This window comes from Nerophis ophidion, linkage group LG14, assembly GCF_033978795.1.
Source record: "Nerophis ophidion isolate RoL-2023_Sa linkage group LG14, RoL_Noph_v1.0, whole genome shotgun sequence".
NCBI lineage: Eukaryota > Metazoa > Chordata > Actinopteri > Syngnathiformes > Syngnathidae > Nerophis > Nerophis ophidion.
In genome coordinates this window covers 55,077,225-55,096,843 of record NC_084624.1, presented here as the reverse complement: position 1 = coordinate 55,096,843, position 19,619 = coordinate 55,077,225, and the positions used below count along the sequence as shown (strand labels likewise).

Here is a 19,619-nt window from a genome sequence, read left to right as displayed (position 1 = left end):
TTCGGTATTCCTTCTTTTTTTTTTTTTTTTATTATCTTTCTAGCTATCATTATGTATACGTATCGTTGCATTTGAACAACTTTATTGTTTATAATAGAGGTAAACTATTGGTTTTGTTCATGATCAATAGCGCTTTTTCTATTGGTATTTGTATTGCTCCAGTTTTAGTGTAAAAATGCTCATTGTCATTACTATATTATTTATTTCACTAACTGCTTATTTGCTATCACTTTTACGATCATATTTGTACATATTATGTATGTGCTGGTGTTGTTGTTATTGTTGTATTTGCTGCTGTTGTTTTTGTCTCTCTGTCTAATCCCCCTCTTATCCCCACAATTTCCCCCTCTGTCTTCCTTTTTTTCTCTTTCCATCCCCTCCTGCTCCGGCCCGGCTGCACCAAATGATAATATAAATACATTTAATAAAGTCACATTCAAATAAGACAACAAGAGAAGTATCCTACACTTCTCTTTTGTTAAGTAAATCTGAACAGCCGATATGGGCATCTACATCAACTATATGATTTGCCTGAGAAGCTGGACAGGACAAAAAAAAAATTAAAAAAAATTAAAAATAAAGTAAGAAATGTTTTTTTCAGACTATAAGTCGCAGTTTAATTCATAGTTCATAGCGACATATACTCGGGAGCGACTTATGTGTGAAATTATTAACACACTACTGCAAAATATCAAATAATATTATTTATCTCATTCGCGGAAGAGACAAAGAAAATGTCAGCAATCGTCACACACACGTCAACCAATAAGAATTTGGCGGGGGAGGGTCATGGCAGAAGTGCATCGTGGGTCATGGAATGCTAACTGCTATATGCTACTGCCGTAGCTATTAAAGTGAATCATTTCATCGTTGACTGTAACTTATAAAAACTGGCACCGAAAAGGAAATCATGTTCTGCAGATTACAAGCTGGATGTAGTGAAATATGCAGCAGAAAAGGACAAGAGGAAAGGGCGCATACCTTTGAAGTTTGCAGAGTTGTTTAGAAGCGACATCGAGGAAGAAGATTTCATGGGATTTATGGATTAGGAGTGACAGATTGTTTGGTAAAGGTCTAGCATGTTCTATATGTTATAGTTATTTGAATGACTCTTACCATAATATGTTAGGTTAACATAGCAGCCACCTTCTCAGTTGGTTATTTATGCCTCATATAACCTACACTTATTCAGCCTGTTGTTCACTATTCTTTTTTATTTTAAATTGCCTTTCAAATGTCTATTCTTGGTGTTGGGTTTTATCAAATACATTTCCCCCAAAAATGCGCCTGCTTTTTTCCTTCTTTTTTATGCATTTTCGGCAGGTGCGACGTATACTCCGGAGTGACTTATACTAAGAAAAATACGGTATATTTTTCATAAAAAATATTACCTTCTACCTAACTTGCTCCAAACGAGCCGTTTGAATTTCAAGATTTAAGGGACGTTATTTTCCCTTCGTTACGTCAGCAGATACTGCCATTTATGGTCGAGATTTAACGTAAGAGCTTTGCGCGAGTCGGCCATTTCTAGGGGGCTTGGCCTGGAGGGCTTTGACATGTAAATGAGACAGCCCACAAAACAAACCATTACATGTTATGTAGATCACAAGGTGTTCGTTTTAAAACAATTTAAAGGCCTACTGAAAGCCACTACTAGCGACCACGCAGTCTGATAGTTTATATATCAATGATGAAATATTAACATTGCAACACATGCCAATATGGCCGGTTTAGTTTACTAAATTGCAATTTAAAATTTTGCAGGGAAGTATCATGCTAAAACATCGCGGTATGTTGACGCGTGCGCGTGACGTCACGCAATGTAGAGGACAACTTGTTCCAGCACCATTCCCTGCTATAAGTCGTCTGTTTTTATCGCATAGTTCCACAGTATTATGGACGTCTGTGTTGCTGAATCTTTTGCAATTTGTTCAATGAATAATGGAGACGTCAAAGAAGAAAGCTGTAGGTGGGAAGCGGTGTATTGCGGCCGCCTTTAGCAACACAAAAACACATCCGGTGTTTCATTGTTTACATTCCCGAAAGATGACGGTGAAGCTTTACTATGGAACAGAGATGTCAAGCGAACACGTTTGGATTGGACCACACACACAAAGTACAGTATTTATTTTAAATTGCCTTTCAAATGTCTATTCTTGGTGTTGGGTTTTATCAAATACATTTCCCCCAAAAATGCGACTTATACTCCAGTGCGACTTATATATGTTTTTTTCCCTCTTTTTTATGCATTTTTGGCCGGTGGGACTTATACTCTGAAAAATACGGTAATCAATGTGGATTTCACCTAATAAATAACCGTATAACTCTAACCCTCTCTAACTCTAATCTCTAACCACCCTAACCTCTAATTCTATCCTCTCTAACCCTAGCCCTACTCTAACCCTAACCTCTAACCCTCTCTAACTCTTTCTATAACCCTATAACTCTAACCCTCTCTAACTCTAATCTCTAACCACCCTAACCTCTAATTCTAACCTCTCTAACCCTAGCCCTACTCTAACCCTCACCTCTAACCCTCTCTAACTCTTTCAATAACCCTAACCTCTATCCCTCTTTAACTCTAACCTCTAACCCCCCTAACCTCTAATTCTAACCCTCTCTAACCCTAGCCCTACTCTAACCCTAACCTCTAACTCTTTCTATAACCCTATAACTCTAACCCTCTTTAACTCTAACCTCTAACCCCCCTAACCTCTAATTCTAACCTCTCTAACCCTAGCCCTACTCTAACCCTCTCTAACTCTTTCTATAACCCTATAACCCTAACCCTATACTCTGAAAAATACAGTAATCAATGTGGATTTCACCTAAATGTAATGCAGAGTTTCCCACACATTCATTTATTTGTGGCGGCCCGCCACGAAAGAATTACGGCCGCCATAAATGAAAAAATAAAATAAAATTAAAAAAAATCGGCTTTTGACTCGCTCGACCGCACATAAAAGCAATGGGACTCTGTCTGTGAATGGAGCTTGTAGTTACATATTATATAAATATGTACAAACTCCGCGTTCTTCTTGGTCATCGCCGCCGCCCGACCACACCACCACAAATAGATGCCAGACCTGTGGGAAACACTGTAATGTAAACACACTTGAAAGAATACCTTTTTAGTATTTTAAAAATCCATGTTAATAGTTGCAAAAACTTTACAGGTTTCCCACGAAGCAACAAGCCCACACAGATCATTGACTTTCCTGTGTATGGACATGTTTACCAGGAGCATCCCTGGCCCAGGACCGTGGCCGCTTGGAGGCCAGAGCGGAGGTGCTGGGCGCTGAGCTGGAGGCGCAGAAGAAGCAGATTGAGAAGAGCGACGACTCCCTCCGAATCAAAAGCAAAATCATAGAGGATCAAACCCAAAGCATCTGCAAGCTCAAAGAGGTAAGAGGAAGTGCCGCTGACAGTGCAAACCTCCTCAAAGTAACATACCTTGCTGTGCAGTCCCTGCAGGAGCGCGACGAGCTGGTCCGCAGGCTGCGAGACGAGAAAGCACAGGCCCAGAAGTCCTTCCAGCTGCAGCTGGAGGAGGAAACGTCCCGGATATCTGATCTGACGGAACGTGTGGAACACCTCAGCCTGCGCAAGGAGGAACTGAAGCAGCAGTTGGACGACAAGGAGGAAGAAATGAAGGATCTGAAACACATTCACAGGTAATTTAATCATTTTGCTTAGTAGAATGATCGTCTCTTGGATTTTTCTTGGCAAAACTAGCAAAAAGTGGCAGGAATAGGGATGTATACACCAAGTACCGGTATTTTTTGGTATTGACCGTTAGGATTCCGGATTAGTAATACTGGTATTTTCTTTGTCCAGTTGATCGTCATAACTATGACACATTGTCACATTTAGTTCAAGTGCCGCTACTAGGCTTAAGAAAAGACAAGCGTTAGAGGTTAGGGATAGGGTTAGAGGATTAGGTAACCCTAACCCCAACCTCTAACTCTTTCTATAACCCTAACCTCTAACCACTTTAACTCTAACCTCTAACCCCCCTAACCTCTAAATCTAACCTCTCTAACCCTAGCCGTACTCTAACCCTAACCTCTAACTCTCTCAAACTATTTCTATAACCCTATAACTCTAACCCTCTCTAACTCTAACCTCTAACCACCCTAACCTCTAATTCTAACCTCTCTAACCCTAACCTCTAACCCTGTCTAACTCTTTCTATAACCATATAACCCTGACCTCTAACCCTCTCTAACTCTAACCTCTAACCACCCTAACCTCTAATTCTAACCTCTCTAACCCTAACCTCTAACTCTTTCTATAACCATATAACCCTGACCTCTAACCCTCTCTAACTCTAACCTCTAACCACCCTCACCTCTAATTCTAACCTCTCTAACCCTAGCCGTACTCTAACCCTAACCTCTAACTCTCTCAAACTATTTCTATAACCCTATAACTCTAACCCTTTCTAACTCCAACCTCTAACCACCCTAACCTCTAATTCTAACCTCTCTAACCCTAACCTCTAACCCTGTCTAACTCTTTCTATAACCATATAACCCTGACCTCTAACCCTCTCTAACTCTAACCTCTAACCACCCTAACCTCTAATTCTAACCTCTAACCCTGTCTAACTCTTTCTATAACCATATAACCCTGACCTCTAACCCTCTCTAACTCTAACCTCTAACCACCCTCACCTCTAATTCTAACCTCTCTAACCCTACTTTAACCCTAACCCTCTCTAACTCTTTCTATAACCCTAACCTCTAACCCTCTTTAACTCTAACCCCCCTAACCTCTAATTCTAACCTCTCTAACCCTAACCACTCTAACTCTCTCTATAACCCTAACCCTCTAACCAGCAAATTATTACATATGGCACCTTTTAGACTTTTATAAACAAGGTGCGTCAACATTCCCAACACCAGAGGTTCTCAACCTTTTTTCAGTGATGTACCCCCTGTGAACATTTGTTTTAATTCAAGTACCCCCTAATCAGAGCAAAGCATTTTTAATTGAAAAAAGAGATAAAGAAGTAAAATAGAGCACTATGTCATCGGTTTCTGATTTATTAAATTGTGTAACAGTGCAAAATATTGCTCATTTGTAGTGGTCTTTCTTCAACTATTTGGAAAAAAAGATATAGAAATAACTGAAAACTTGTTGAAAAATAAACAAGTGATTGAATTATAAACAAAGATTTCTACACGTAGAAGTAATCATCAACTTAAAGTGCCCTCTTTGGGGATTGTAATAGAGATCCATCTGGATTCATCAACTTACTTCTAAACATTTCTTCACAAAAAAATAAATCCTTAACATCAATATTTATGGAACATGTCCACAAAAATGAATATTGCATTGTTGCATTTCTTTTCACAGTTTATGAACTTACATTCATATTTTGTTGAAGTATTATTCAATAAATATATTTATAACGGATTTTTGAATTGTTGCTATTTTTAGAATATTTAAAAAAAAATCTCACGTACCCCTTGGCATACCTTCTAGTACCACCAGGGGTACGCGTACCCCCATTTGAGAACCACTGCCCCACACATCTGCTGCATGGTAACTCTCAGTCCTAGCAGCTGACGGACAGACACTAGTTGCACGTTCAAAATGAAACCACGACATCCAATTTTATTATCCTCCACCAGCATTGCGCTCTTAAACGCACGCGAGACACCACGGAAGTAGAAGCCATTGAAATGGAGTGAAACGAAGCGATCGGGCTCTGTTTCCTCACAGGGAACAATTTCAAAGCAAAGTCTGTGTCGTCGCTGCCATGTTTTCTCGAGCCTGACGGTGCCAGTGCTGCTGCGCCTCAATTTCCAGGAAGTAAGCAGTGTTGCCCCCCAAAAAATGATGGTTTTCCGTAAATTAAAATTTAAACGATATTACAAATGTTACCGCTGTTTATCATTATACCGTTTACCGCTACATCCCTAATACAATATTAAATAAATGATAAATGGGTTGTACTTGTATAGCGCTTTTCTACCTTCAAGGTACTCAAAGCGCTTTGACACTACTTCCACATTCACACACACATTCACACACACTGATGGAGGGAGCTGCCATGCAAGGCGCCAACCAGCACCCATCAGGAGCAAGGGTGAAGTGCCTTGCTCAGGACACAACGGACGTGACGAGGTTGGTTCTAGGTGGGATTTGAACCAGTGGCCCTCGGGTTGCGCACGGCCACTCTTCCACTGCGCTCTTCCACTGCGCCACGCTGTTCTTTGTTCTTGCTGGAATTTTAAATTTTCCTAAAGGAATCAATAAAGGACTATCTATCTATCTATCTATCTATCTATCTATCTATCTATCTATCTATCTATCTATCTATCTATCTATCTATCTATCTATCTATCCATCTAAATACTAATCCCATGTTTGTATGTATTCCTTCAGGAGAGTTACATATATGATAATGAAGTTCACATTGTACTATTTCTGTGTTGAAGTACCATTTCATTCCTTAAAGGGGAACATTATCACAATTTCAAAAGGGTTAAAAACAATAAAAAATCAGTTCCCAGTGGCATGTTGTATTTTTTGAAGTTTTTTTCCAAATTTTACCGGTCTCCGAATATCCCTAAAAAAAGCTTTAAAGTGCTTGATTTTCGCTATTTTCGAAACCACTCTCCATTTCCCTGTGACGTCATACAGTGCTGCCAATACAAACAACATGGCGGTTACCACAGCAAGATATAGCGACATTAGCTCGGATTCAGACTCGGATTTCAGCGGCTTAAGCGATTCAACAGATTACGCATGTATTGAAACGGATGGTTGGAGTATGAAAGTATTGAAGAAGAAACTGAAGCTATTGAGCGAATAGCTATTGACGCTATTCATAGCCATAGCATGGCCGAATAGCTGCGTTAGCATCGCCGGTAAAATGTGCGGACCAAACGATCAGGACTTTGGCATCTTGTGACACTGGAGCAACTTAAATCCGTCGATTGGTAAGTGTTTTTTTTGCATTAAATGTGGGTGGAAGGAAACGTAATATAGTTGCAAATGCATCTGCAGGTTATCCATACATCTCTGTGCCATGTCTGCTTTAGCACCGCCGGTAAATAGCATGTTAGCATCGATTAGCTGGCAGTCGACATCAACAAAACTAACTTTATCGTTACAAATGCATCTGCAGGTTATCGATACATCTCTGTGCCATGTCTGCTTTAGCACCGCCGGTAAATAGCATGTTAGCGTCGATTAGCGTAGCATGTTAGCATCGATTAGCTGGCAGTCACGCCGTGACCAAATATGTCTGATTAGCACATAAGTCAACATCAACAAAACTCACCTTTGTGATTCTCGTTGAATTTATCATTGCAAATGCATCTGCAGGTTATCCATACATCTCTGTGCCATGTCTGTCATCGCCGGTAAAATGTGGAGACACTCCGGCACATTCAACGGGGGTCTGGCGGCAGACACTTTGGCATCTTCGGGCCAGTGGTGCAACTTGAATCCCTCCCTGTTAGTGTTGTTACACCCTCCGACAACACACCCACCAGGCATGATGTCTCCAAAGTTCCAAAAAATAGTCGAAAAAACGGAAAATAACAGAGCTGAGACCCAATGTTTACAATGGGTTGAAAATGAAAATGGCGGCTGTGTTACCTCGGCGACGTCACATTCTGACGTCATCACCTCCAGAGCAATAAACAGAAAGGCGTTTAATTCGCCAAAATTCACCCATTTAGAGTTCGGAAATCGGTTAAAAAAATATATGGTCTTTTTTCTGCACCATCAAGGTATATATTGAGGCTTACATAGGTCTGCTGATAATGTTCCCCTTTAAGAGAGTTAAATGTATGATAATAAAGTTCATACTGCACTGTTTAAGTGTTGAAGTACCCTTTGAAATGCTGAAATCAACCCCAAACAAAATCATTGTGATTTAAAGTTATATTCTGATATTGACACATGCCATCTGTACATCTGCTAAGGTGATTCTAGTAATGTATGCCCAGATGAGATGTGTCAGATACATTTATTATGACACTTTGTTTTTAAAAAATACATATGGTACTGATGAATACTATTATCAATATTGGTATTGGTGTCGATGAAATCCTAACAATATATGTACCTCCCTAGGCAGGATAAGGCTCAGATGCTCACTCAGCTTGAGAGCCAAGTGAAGCGCATGAAGGAAAACTTCCACAGCAAGGAACGCTCGCTTGTGGAAGAGCGAGACAAAGCCACAGAAGCCCACAGGTCCGTTGGAAGTCACGTTGAGAGGGGTTGGCGACAAATGTTTGACCATCGTTTCATCCCTCAGAGCTGCCGTGGAGAAACTAGACTGCATGGACGAAGCGTTACATCTGCAGCTGGAGTCCGCACAGGCCGCCCATCAAGCTGAGCTGCTTCAGCTGGCCAATGACAAGCACAGCCAGATAGAACTGGCCAATCAGAAGGTAACTGAAGAGATTTTTGCTGTGTTTCAATCAGTGCGCTTCCGCAGGTACGATAAGCATTTTGCACAAGAGATGGAGCCGAACCACCCTCAGTCATTGCCATCTTGGCTTCGTAGCACAGTGTTTTTCAACCTTTTTTGAGCCGGGGCACATTTTTTTGCATTGAAAAAATCCACAAGCACACCACCAGCAGAAATCATTAAAAAACGAAACTCAGTTGACAGTAAAAAGCCGTATTTGTTGGATATCAATCAATCAATCAATGTTTACTTATATAGCCCTAAATCACTAGTGTCTCAAAGGGCTGCACAAACCACCACGACATCCTCGGTAGGCCCACATAAGGGCAAGGAAAACTCACACCCAGTGGGATATGACTTTAAAGCATAAGCAAGCATGCATGACTATAGCTCTTGTCTCAAAGTAGGTGTACTGTCACCACCTGTCACATCACACCCTGACTTATTTGCACTTTTTTGCTGTTTTCCTGTGTGTAGTGTTTTACTTCTTGTCTTGCGCTCCTATTTTAATGACTTTTTCTCTTTTTTTGGTACAAACCCCGTTTTCATATGAGTTGGGAAATTGTGTTAGATGTAAATATAAACGGAATACAATGATTGGCAAATAATTTGCAACCCATATTCAGTTGAATATGCCACAAAGACAACGTATTTGATGTTCAAACTGATAAACTTTTTTTTTTTTTGCATATAATCATTAACTTTAGAATTTGATGCCAGCAACATGTGACAAAGAAATTGGGAAAGGTGGCAATAAATACTGATAAAGTTGAGGAATGCTCATCAAACACTTATTTGGAACATCCCACAGGTGTGCAGGCTAATTGGGAACAGGTGGGTGCCATGATTGGCTATAAAAACAGCTTCCCAAAAAATGCTCAGTCTTTCACAAGAAAGGATGGGGCGAGGTACACCCCTTTGTCCACAACTGCGTGAGCAAATAGTCAAACAGTTTAAGAACAACCTTTCTCAAAGTGCAATTGCAAGAAATTTAGGGATTTCAACATCTACGCTCCATAATATCATCAAAAGGTTCAGAGAATCTGGAGGAATGGCCGGAAACCAACATTGAATGACCGTGACCTTCGATCCCTCAGACGGCACTGTATCAAAAACCGACATCAATCTCCAAAGGATATCACCACATGGGCTCAGGAACACTCCAGAAAACCACTGTCAATAAATACAGTTTGTCGCTACATCTGTAAGTGCAAGTTAAAGCTCTACTATGCAAAGTAAAAGCCATTCATCAACAACATCCAGAAACACCACCGGCTTCTCTGGGCCCGAGATCATCTAAGATGGACTGATGCAAAGTGGAAAAGTGTTCTGTGGTCTGACTAGTCCACATTTCAAATTGTTTTTGGAAATATTCGACAAAGGGGAAACGAACCATCCAGACTGTTATCGACACAAAGTTCAAAAGCCAGCATCTATGATGGTATGGAGGGTGCATTTGTGCCCAAGGCATGGGTAACTTACACATCTGTGAAGGCACCATTAATGCTGAAAGGTACATACAGGTTTTGGAACAACGTATGCTGGCATCTAAGCGCCGTCTTTTTCATGGACGCCCCTGCTTATTTCACCAAGACAATGCCAGGCCACATTCAGCACGTGTTACAACAGCGCGGCTTCGTAAAAAAAGAGTGTGGGTACTTTCCTGGCCCACCTGCAGTCCAGACCTGTCTTCCATCGAAAATGTGTGGCGCATTATGAAGCGTAAAATACAACAGCTGAGACCCCGGACTGTTGAACGACGGAAGCTCTAAATCAAGAATGGGAAAGAATTCCACTTTCAAAGCTTCAACAATTAGTTTCCTCAGTTTCTAAACCTTTATTGAGTGTTGTTAAAAGAAAAGGTAATGTAACACAGTGGTGAACATGCCCTTTCCCAACTACTTCGGCACGTGTTGCAGCCATTAAATTCTAAGTTATTATTTGCAAAAAAAATAAATAAAGTTTATGAGTTCGAATATCAAATATCTTGTCTTTGTAGTGCATTCAATTGAATATGGCTTGAAAGGGATTTGCAAATCATTGTCTTCTGTTTATATTTACATCTAACACAATTTCTCAACTCATATGGAAATGGGGTTTGTACATGAGTTTTATAGAAAAAGGCAATATACAGAATTGACCTTGAAGCGTGAGTTGTTTTCACTTTGGTATTTGAGTATTTGCCTATGCAGCTACTCTGGACCCAGACTATGCTGTCATGGTGCGGGGAGCTTGCACGAGAAGTGCTTTTTATACTCAGGAGACTGGACTTCCACGGTATCTCCTTCCAGCTACTTCACCATATTTTCATGGATAAATGGTCGGGTTGCACTATGACTATCACTACAACAACCAGCAGTGGGGAGGCTCATACCTCTAATGCAGTGGTTCTTAACCGGGGTTCGATCGAACCCAAGGGGTTGGATGAGTCGGCCTCAGGGGTTCGACGGATCTTCTGCCGCGGAGGGCAAGACACACCCAACTCATCGTGTCAATTCGTGATGACACTCCCTGCTTGGCCATCACTGGCTGCAGATGATGATGTAGAGCATGGGGGTCAAACTCTGGCCCGCGAGTCAAATTTGGCCCGCCGTGTAATTTAATTTGGCCCTTGAGGCAATATCAATTTAGCATCAGAGCTGGCCCGCTGGTGTTATACAGCGTCGGTGCCGCTGTAACACCGCATTCACCGCTAATACTCATACTTGCCAACCCTCCTAATTTTCCCGGTTGACTCCCGAAGTTCAGTGCCCCTCCCGAAAATCTCCCGGGGCAACCATTCTCCCGAATTTATACCGATTTCCACCTGGACAACTATATTGGGGGCGTGCATTTAAGGCACTGCCTTTAACGTTCTCTACAACCTGTCGTCACGTCCGCTTTTCCTCCATACTAACAGCGTGTCACATAATATTTGTGGCTTTTACACACACACACACACACACACACAAGTGAATGCAATGCATACTTGGTCAACAGCCATACAGGTCACACTGAGGGTGGCCGTATAAACAACTTTAACACTGTTACAAATATGCGCAACACTGTGAACCCACACCAAACAAGAATGACAAACACATTTCGGGTGAACATCCGCACCGTAACACAATAGAACAAATACCCAGAAACCCTTGCAGCACTAACTCTTCCGGGAAACGTCCAGCAAACCGACCAATAATTAACGTTCTATTCATGCATTTTCTCTTGCTACTTCAAGGCTTGAATGTTTGGCTTATTCATTATTATTTTATTTTCAAATGTGTTATTAGCCTGTGGAAAAAATTTGATATTTACCTCAGAAGATTACAAATAGAAAAAAAGGCATAACATTTTTATTTAAATTTTATTTGATATGCCATTGATATTTTTTTTATTATTATTATTATTTTTTGAAACTGTATTTTGCATGTCACTAAAGTTATATAAGCCTTGCTTGTTCAATATTTCATGCAAAACTTGTTTGGGTCCCTATTAAAATGTTAATTCGTTCAACCTTGGCCCGCGGCTTTGTTCCGTTTAAAATTTTGGCCCACTCTGTATTTGAGTTTGACACCCCTGGTGTAGAGGCTGGCTGCGGGGTGTTAGCCAATGGTTATGGCTGGGGGGCGGGACTTCCGGGGAAGTGACGTTGTTGATAGGAAGTGGGGATTCGAGTTTTGCCGGGAAAGAGGAGAGACGCACATTGGAGCTGTCGTGTGGTTAAATTGCGTCTTGTACAATAAAGACAAATAAATAAGAAGTATGAGCCTACATTCCTGGGATTATTACAATACATTGCTTGGCATATCAGTGCTGCGGGGAATTTGTCGTGGTAGTACGTCGTGGGAATTATTTCTTGATATATTTATGCATACTAACTACTATGTCGAGCAAAAAAAGATAGTGGTCGGATGAATATGTACAACATGGATTCACGTGTATCACGGAACGTGATGGGACCCAGCGTCCTATCTGCATGATTTGCAAAGTCAAGTTGAGCAACTCTAGTCTCGCACCGGCAAAACTAAAGGAAAACTTCATGAACCTGCATGAAGATGGGGAATACAACGCTTGCTGAATTCAAATTGAAGAGAGCCGGATTTGATGAAAAAGCCACTCCGCCTGCTTTTGGATTTGTACCCATTAAGAAACCGTTCCTCACAGCATCGTACGAAGTTGCTTACCTGATCGCAAAGCAAGGCAAGCCGCTCACCATTGGTGAAACAATCGAAAAACCAGCTGCGCTAAAGGGGAACATTATCACCAAACCTATGCAAGCATCAATATATATCTTAATGTTGCAGAAAAAAGCCCATGTATTTTTTTAACCGATTTCCGAACTCTAAATGGGTGAATTTTGGCGAATTAAACGCCTTTCTGTTTATCGGTCTTTTAGCGATGGTAACACACCCGCCATTTTCATTTTCTCGTTACAAACACCGGGTCTCAGCTCTGTTATTTTCCGTTTTTTCGACTATTTTTTTGGAACCTTGGAGACATCATGCCTGGTGGGTGTGTTGTCGGAGGGTGTAACAACACTAACAGGGAGGGATTCAAGTTGCACCACTGGCAAGAAATCTGCCGCCAGACCCCCATTGAATGTACCAGAGTGTCTTCACATTTGACCGGCGATGCTAAGACAGACATGGCACAGAGATGTATGGATAACCTGCAGATGCATTTGCAACCATTAAGTCAACAAAATCCCAAAGGTGAGTTTTGTAGATTTTTACTGCCAGCTAATCGATGCTAACATGCTATTTGCCGGCGGTGCTAAAGCAGACATGGTACAGAGATGTATGGATAACCTGCAGATACATTTGCAACTATATTACGTTTCTTTCCACCCACATTTAATGCGAAAAAAAACCACTTACCAATCGACAGATTTAAGTTGCTCCAGTGTCAAAACATGCGAAAGTCCTGATCGTTTGGTCCGCACATTTTACCGGCGATGCTAACCATCAATCAATCAATCAATGTTTATTTATATAGCCCCAAATCACAAATGTCTCAAAGGACTGCACAAATCATTACGACTACAACATCCTCGGAAGAACCCACAAAAGGGCAAGGAAAACTCACACCCAGTGGGCAGGGAGAATTCACATCCAGTGGGACGCCAGTGACAATGCTGACTATGAGAAACCTTGGAGAGGACCTCAGATGTGGGCAACCCCCCCCCCTCTAGGGGACCGAAAGAAATGGATGTCGAGCGGGTCTAACATGATACTGTGAAAGTTCAAACCATAGTGGCTCCAACACAGCCGCGAGAGTTCAGTTCAAGCGGATCCAAGACAGCAGCGAGAGTCCCGTCCACAGGAGACCATCTCAAGCGGATCAGCAGCATAGAGATGTCCCCAACCGATACAGGCGAGCGGTCCATCCTGGGTCCCGACGAGCGGTCCATCCTGGGTCTCAACTCTGGACAGCCAGTACTTCATCCATGGTCATCGGACCGGACCCCCTCCACAAGGGAGGGGGGGACATAGGAGAAAGAAAAGAAGCGGCAGATCAACTGGTCTAAAAAGGAGGTCTATTTAAAGGCTAGAGTATACAGATGAGTTTTAAGGTGAGACTTAAATGCTTCTACTGAGGTGGCATCTCGAACTGTTACCGGGAGGGTATTCCAGAGTACAGGAGCCCGAAATGAAAAAGCTCTATAGCCCGCAGACTCTTTTTGGGCTTTGGGAATCACTAATAAGCCGGAGTCCTTTGAGCGCAGATTTCTTGCCGGGACATATGGTACAATACAATCGGCAAGATAGGCTGGAGCTAGACCGTGTAGTATTTTATACGTAAGTAGTAAAACCTTAAAGTCACATCTTAAGTGCACAGGAAGCCAGTGCAGGTGAGCCAGTATAGGTATATATGTATGTATATATGTATATAAAGGTATATACAGTACAGGCGTAATGTGATCAAACTTTCTTGTTCTTGTCAAAAGTCTAGCAGCCGCATTTTGTACCAACTGTAATCTTTTAATGCTAGACATGGGGAGACCCCAAAATAATACGTTACAGTAATCGAGACGAGACGTAACAAACGCATGGATAATGATCTCAGCGTCTTTAGTGGACAAAATGGAGCGAATTTTAGCGATATTACGGAGATGAAAGAAGGCCGTTTTAGTAACGCTTTTAATGTGTGACTCAAAGGAGAGAGTTGGGTCTAAGATAATACCCAGATTCTTTACAGAGTCACCTTGTTTTATTATTTGGTTGTCAAATGTTAAAGTTTTATTATTAAATAGAGGTCGGTGTCTAGCAGGACCGATAATCAGCATTTCCGTTTTTTTGGCATTAAGTTGCAAAAAGTTAGCGGACATCCATTGTTTAATTTCATTAAGACACGCTCCCAACTGACTACAGTCCGGCGTGTTGGTCAGATTTAGGGGCATGTAGAGTTGGGTGTCATCAGCATAGCAGTGAAAGCTAACACCGTATTTGCGTATGACGTCACCCAGCGGCAGCATGTAGATGCTGAAGAGTACAGGGCCAAGGACCGAGCCCTGGGGAACTCCACACGTTACCTTAACGTAGTCCGAGGTCACACTGTTATGGGAGACGCACTGCATCCTATCAGTAAGATAAGAGTTAAACCAAGACAGGGCTGAGTCTGACATACCAATTCGTGTTTTGATACGCTCTACTAAAATATTATGATCGACGGTATCGAAAGCAGCGCTAAGATCGAGGAGCAGCTATTCGGCCATGCTATGGCTATGAATATCGTCAATAGCTATTCGCTCAATAGCTTCAGTTTCTTCTTCAATACTTTCATACTCCAACCATCTGTTTCAATACACGCGTAATCTGTTGAATCGCTTAAGTCGCTGAAATCCGAGTTTGAATCCGAGCTATTGTCACTATATCTTGCTGTGGTATTCTCCATTGTTTGTTTACATTGGCAGCACTGTGTCTTCGCAGAGAGCCGAAAATAAGGCACTTTAAAGCTTTATTTAGGGATATTCCGAGACCGGTAACATTTTGAATAAAACTTCAGAAAATACAACAAGCCACTGGGAACTGATTTTTATTGTTTTTAACCCTTTTGAAATTGTGATAATGTTCCCCTTTAAGAGGAAACAACAAATTATATTTGCCTAGATTTAGAACCACTTTAAAATCAATGTGCATTTCAGTGCGTGGAGTCAGTCTGTGGAACAACTTAGTGGACGAGTTAAAAACGTGTTCTAGCATGATTCCATTCAAAACACTGTTTAAAAAAGAAGTACCGAAGAAGTTCGAGGAGGAAAGAGAGTGATGCCCTCAGCACAGAGTGATGGGAGAGAGGTGTATGGTCGGAGAGTGTGTGTGTGCGTGTGTGTGTGTGTGTGTGTGTGTGTGTGTGTGTGTGTGTGTGTGTGTGTGTGTGTGCGTGTGTGTGTACGTGTGTGTGTGTGTTGTCTCGTCTTGTCTTGTCTCATAGTATTGTTAGTGTACAGGAGTTTTTCTTGTTTTGTTTATCAATCAATCAATCAATCAATGTTTATTTATATAGCCCCAAATCACAAATGTCTCAAAGGACTGCACAAACCATTACGACTAAAACATCCTCGGAAGAACCCACAAAAGGGCAAGGAAAACTCACATCCAGTGGGACGCCAGTGACAATGCTGACTATGAGAAACCTTGGAGAGGACCTCAGATGTGGGCAACCCCCCCCCCCCCTCTAGGGGACCGAAAGCAATGGATGTGGAGCGGGTCTAACATGATACTGTGAAAGTTCAATCCATAGTGGCTCCAACACAGCCGCGAGAGTTCAGTCCAAAGCGGATCCAAGACAGCAGCGAGAGTCCCGTCCACAGGAGACCATCTCAAGTGGAGGCGGATCAGCAGCGTAGAGATGTCCCCAACCGATACAGGCGAGCGGTCCATCCTGGGTCCCGACGAGCGGTCCATCCTGGGTCTCGACTCTGGACAGCCAGTACTTCATCCATGGTCATCGGATAGAGTATTGTTCTTGTATTATATTATTTATGTTAAATGTGGAACCCGTTTACCATGAATTGATTAACGTGGACCCGACTTAAACAAGTTGAAAAACGTATTGGGGTGTTACCATTTAGTGGTCAGTTGTACAGAATATGTACTGTACTGTGCAATCTACTAATAAAAGTTTCAATCAATTCAAGCCTTGCATAAATATCTTTGCCAACATGTAAAAAAAACCAAAAACTGTGTTTAGTTGTTCTGTGCAGGTTTGAAAGAAATATTTCAATTTAACTCAGGAGTCACACTGATTTGCAGGTGTGTAATTTGTTGTGAAGTGTGAAGTGAATTATATTTATATAGCGCTTTTCTCTAGTGACTCAAAGCGCTTTACATAGTGGAACCCAATACCTAAGTTACATTTAAAGCAGTGTGGGTGGCACTGGGAGCAGGTGGGTAAAGTGTCTTGCCCAAGGACACAACGGCAGTGACTAGGATGGCGGAAGCGGGAATCGAACCTGCAACCCTCAAGTTGCTGGCACGGCCACTCTACCAACCGAGCTCACGCACTGTGTTGGTTTTGTTCTTTGAACAAGGTGATGTTCATGCACGCTTCATTTTGTGCACCAGTAAAAAAACATATACTTATGTCTTGAATTTGAATTTTTTTTTTTTGTATTTTCACTAAAGGGTTCGGTGAATGCGCAAATGAAACTGGTGGGGTTCGGCACCTCCAACAAGGTTAAGAACCACTGCTCTAATGTATGTTTGCAATTTAAAATATGAGAGAGACTGCTTTATTCTCAAAATACACATAAGTGGAGGTACTTCTGTGACGTGTTTCGGTGGTTACTTTGTCTTTTTTCATTGCAGGTGTATGAAGTGGAGGAGGAGATGCGCCAGCTGCTGCTCGAAAACGAAAAAGTCAAAGGAAACATGGAGAAAATGAAACGTATTACTAGCGTAATTAAAGATTTTCGTTGGTGAATGAACTATCACATTAGTGGAGTAAAAGTTGCCAGTGTACAGTTGTAAAATATATATTTAATTAAACACTTTTTACAGTTAAAAAAAAAAAATTGTGTTGAATTATTTCATAAATTATTTTCATCAACCTACTCATCGGCCTAGTGCAGTGGTTCTCAATTGGGGGTACGCGTACCCCTGGGGGTACTTGAAGGTATGCCAAGGGGTATGTGAGATTTTTTTTTTTTATTCTAAAAATAGCAAAAATTCAAAAATCCTTTATAAATATATTTATTGAACAATACTTCAACAAAATATGAATGTAAGTTCATAAACTGTGAAAAGAAATGCAACAATGCAATATTAATTTGTGTGGACATGTTCCATAAATATTGATGTTAAAGATTTATTTTTTTGTGAAGAAATGTTTAGAAGTAAGTTGATGAATCCAGATGGATCTCTATTACAATCCCCAAAGATTAAGTTGATGATTACTTCTATGTGGAGAAATCTTTGTTTATAATTGAATCACTTGTTTATTTTTCAACAAGTTTTTAGTTATTTTTATATCTTTTTTTCCAAATAGTTGAAGAAAGACCTCTACAAATGAGCAATATTTTGCACTGTTATACAATTTAATAAATCAGAAAGTGATGACATAGTGCTCTATTTTACTTCTTTATCTCTTTTTTTTTTCAACCAAAAATGCTTTGCTCTGATTAGGGGGTACTTGAATTAAAAAAAAGTACACAGGCGATACATCACTGAAAAAAGGTTGAGAACCACTGGCCTAGTGGTTAGACCAGGGGTCACCAACGCGGGCACCAGGTCGCCCGTAAGGACCAGATGAGTCGCCCGCTGGCCTGTTCTAAAAATAGCTCAAATAGCAGCACTTATCAGTGAGCTGCCTCTATTTTTTAAATTGTATTTATTTACTAGCAAGCTGGTCTCACTTTGCTCGACATTTTTAATTCTAAGAGACAAAACTCAAAACAGAATTTGAAAATCCCCAAAAATATTTTAAAGACTGTCTTCACTAGTTTAAATAAATTAATGTATTTTTTTTACTTTGCTTCTTATAATTTTCAGAAAGACAATTTTACAGAAAAAAATACAACCTTAAAATTGATTTTAGGATTTTTAAACACATATACCTTTTTACCTTTTAAATTCCTTCCTCTTCTTTCCTGACAATTTAAATCAATGTTCAAGTATTTTTTTTTTATTGCAAAGAATAATAAATACATTTTAATTTAATTCTTTATTTAAGCTTCTGTTTTTTTGACGAATATTTGTGAAATATTTCTTCAAACTTATGATTAAAATAAAAATGAAATATTCTGGCAAATCTAGAAAATCTGTAGAATCAAATTTGAATCTTATTTCAAAGTCTTTTGAATTTCTTTTAAAAATGTTGTTCTATAAAATCTAGAAGAAATAATGACTTGTCTTTGTTAGAAATATAGCTTGGTCCAATTTGTTATATATTCTAACAAAGTGCAGGATGGATTTTAATCTATTTAAAACATGTCATCAAAATTCTAAAATTAATCTTAATGAGGAAAAATTACTAATGATGTTCCATAAATTATTTTTTTTATTATTTCAAAAAGATTCGAATTAGCTAGTTTTTCTCTTAATTTTCTTAGGTTGAATTTTGAACTTTAAAGAGTCGATATTGAAGATAAACTATGTTTCAAAATTCCATTTTCTTTTTTTTCGTGTTTTCTCCTCTTTTAAACCGTGCAATTAAGTGTTTTTTTCATCATTTATTCTCCACAAAAAAACTTCTGTAAAAGGAGTAAAAATGTACGACGAAATGACAGACAGAAATACCCATTTTTTTAATATACCGTATTTCTTTGAATTGCCGCAGGGTATATAGTATGTGCCTGCCTTGAATTACTGCCGGGTCAAACTCGCTTCGCAAAATAATTAGCGCATGCTTAGTATTACCGCCGGGTCAAACTCGTGACATCACGAGTGACACTTCACCTGTCATCATTTTCAAAATGGAGGAGGCTGATTTCAATACCGGTAATTTAAAATCGCATGAAGGAAAGAAGATTAAGAGCTATTCAGTAGGATTTAAGGTCCAAGCTTACATCACACTCAATTTTTTACTGCATGCCTTTGGTAAGTGTCGGAGTGAGAGGAGGTTTTAAAATAATTAGCGCTCCGGCGGCAATTGAAGGAAATACGGTATATAGATTTATTTATTAAAGGTAAATTTGAGCAAATTGGCTATTTCTGGCGATTTATTGAAGTGTGTATCAAACTGGTAGCCCTTGGCATTAATCAGT

The 19,619-nt window shown here is 40.4% G+C and overlaps 1 protein-coding gene across 2 annotated transcripts in view; it reads left to right on the top strand.

Moving 5' to 3' along the window:
* lrrcc1 (leucine rich repeat and coiled-coil centrosomal protein 1) overlaps positions 1–17,944 on the top strand; it is a 52,673-nt gene extending 34,729 nt beyond the window's left edge. The window contains exons 16-21 of one of the 2 annotated variants that reach the window (XM_061921082.1): positions 3,242–3,405; positions 3,466–3,674; positions 8,098–8,217; positions 8,282–8,417; positions 17,041–17,091; positions 17,224–17,944. In XM_061921082.1, coding sequence (XP_061777066.1) covers positions 3,242–3,405; positions 3,466–3,674; positions 8,098–8,217; positions 8,282–8,417; positions 17,041–17,091; positions 17,224–17,337 — 794 coding nt within the window. In that variant the 3' untranslated portion in view covers positions 17,338–17,944. The remainder of the gene's footprint in view (positions 1–3,241; positions 3,406–3,465; positions 3,675–8,097; positions 8,218–8,281; positions 8,418–17,040; positions 17,092–17,223) is intronic. The other variant, XM_061921083.1, reaches the window with a different exon arrangement.
* The last annotated feature ends 1,675 nt before the right edge of the window (positions 17,945–19,619 follow it).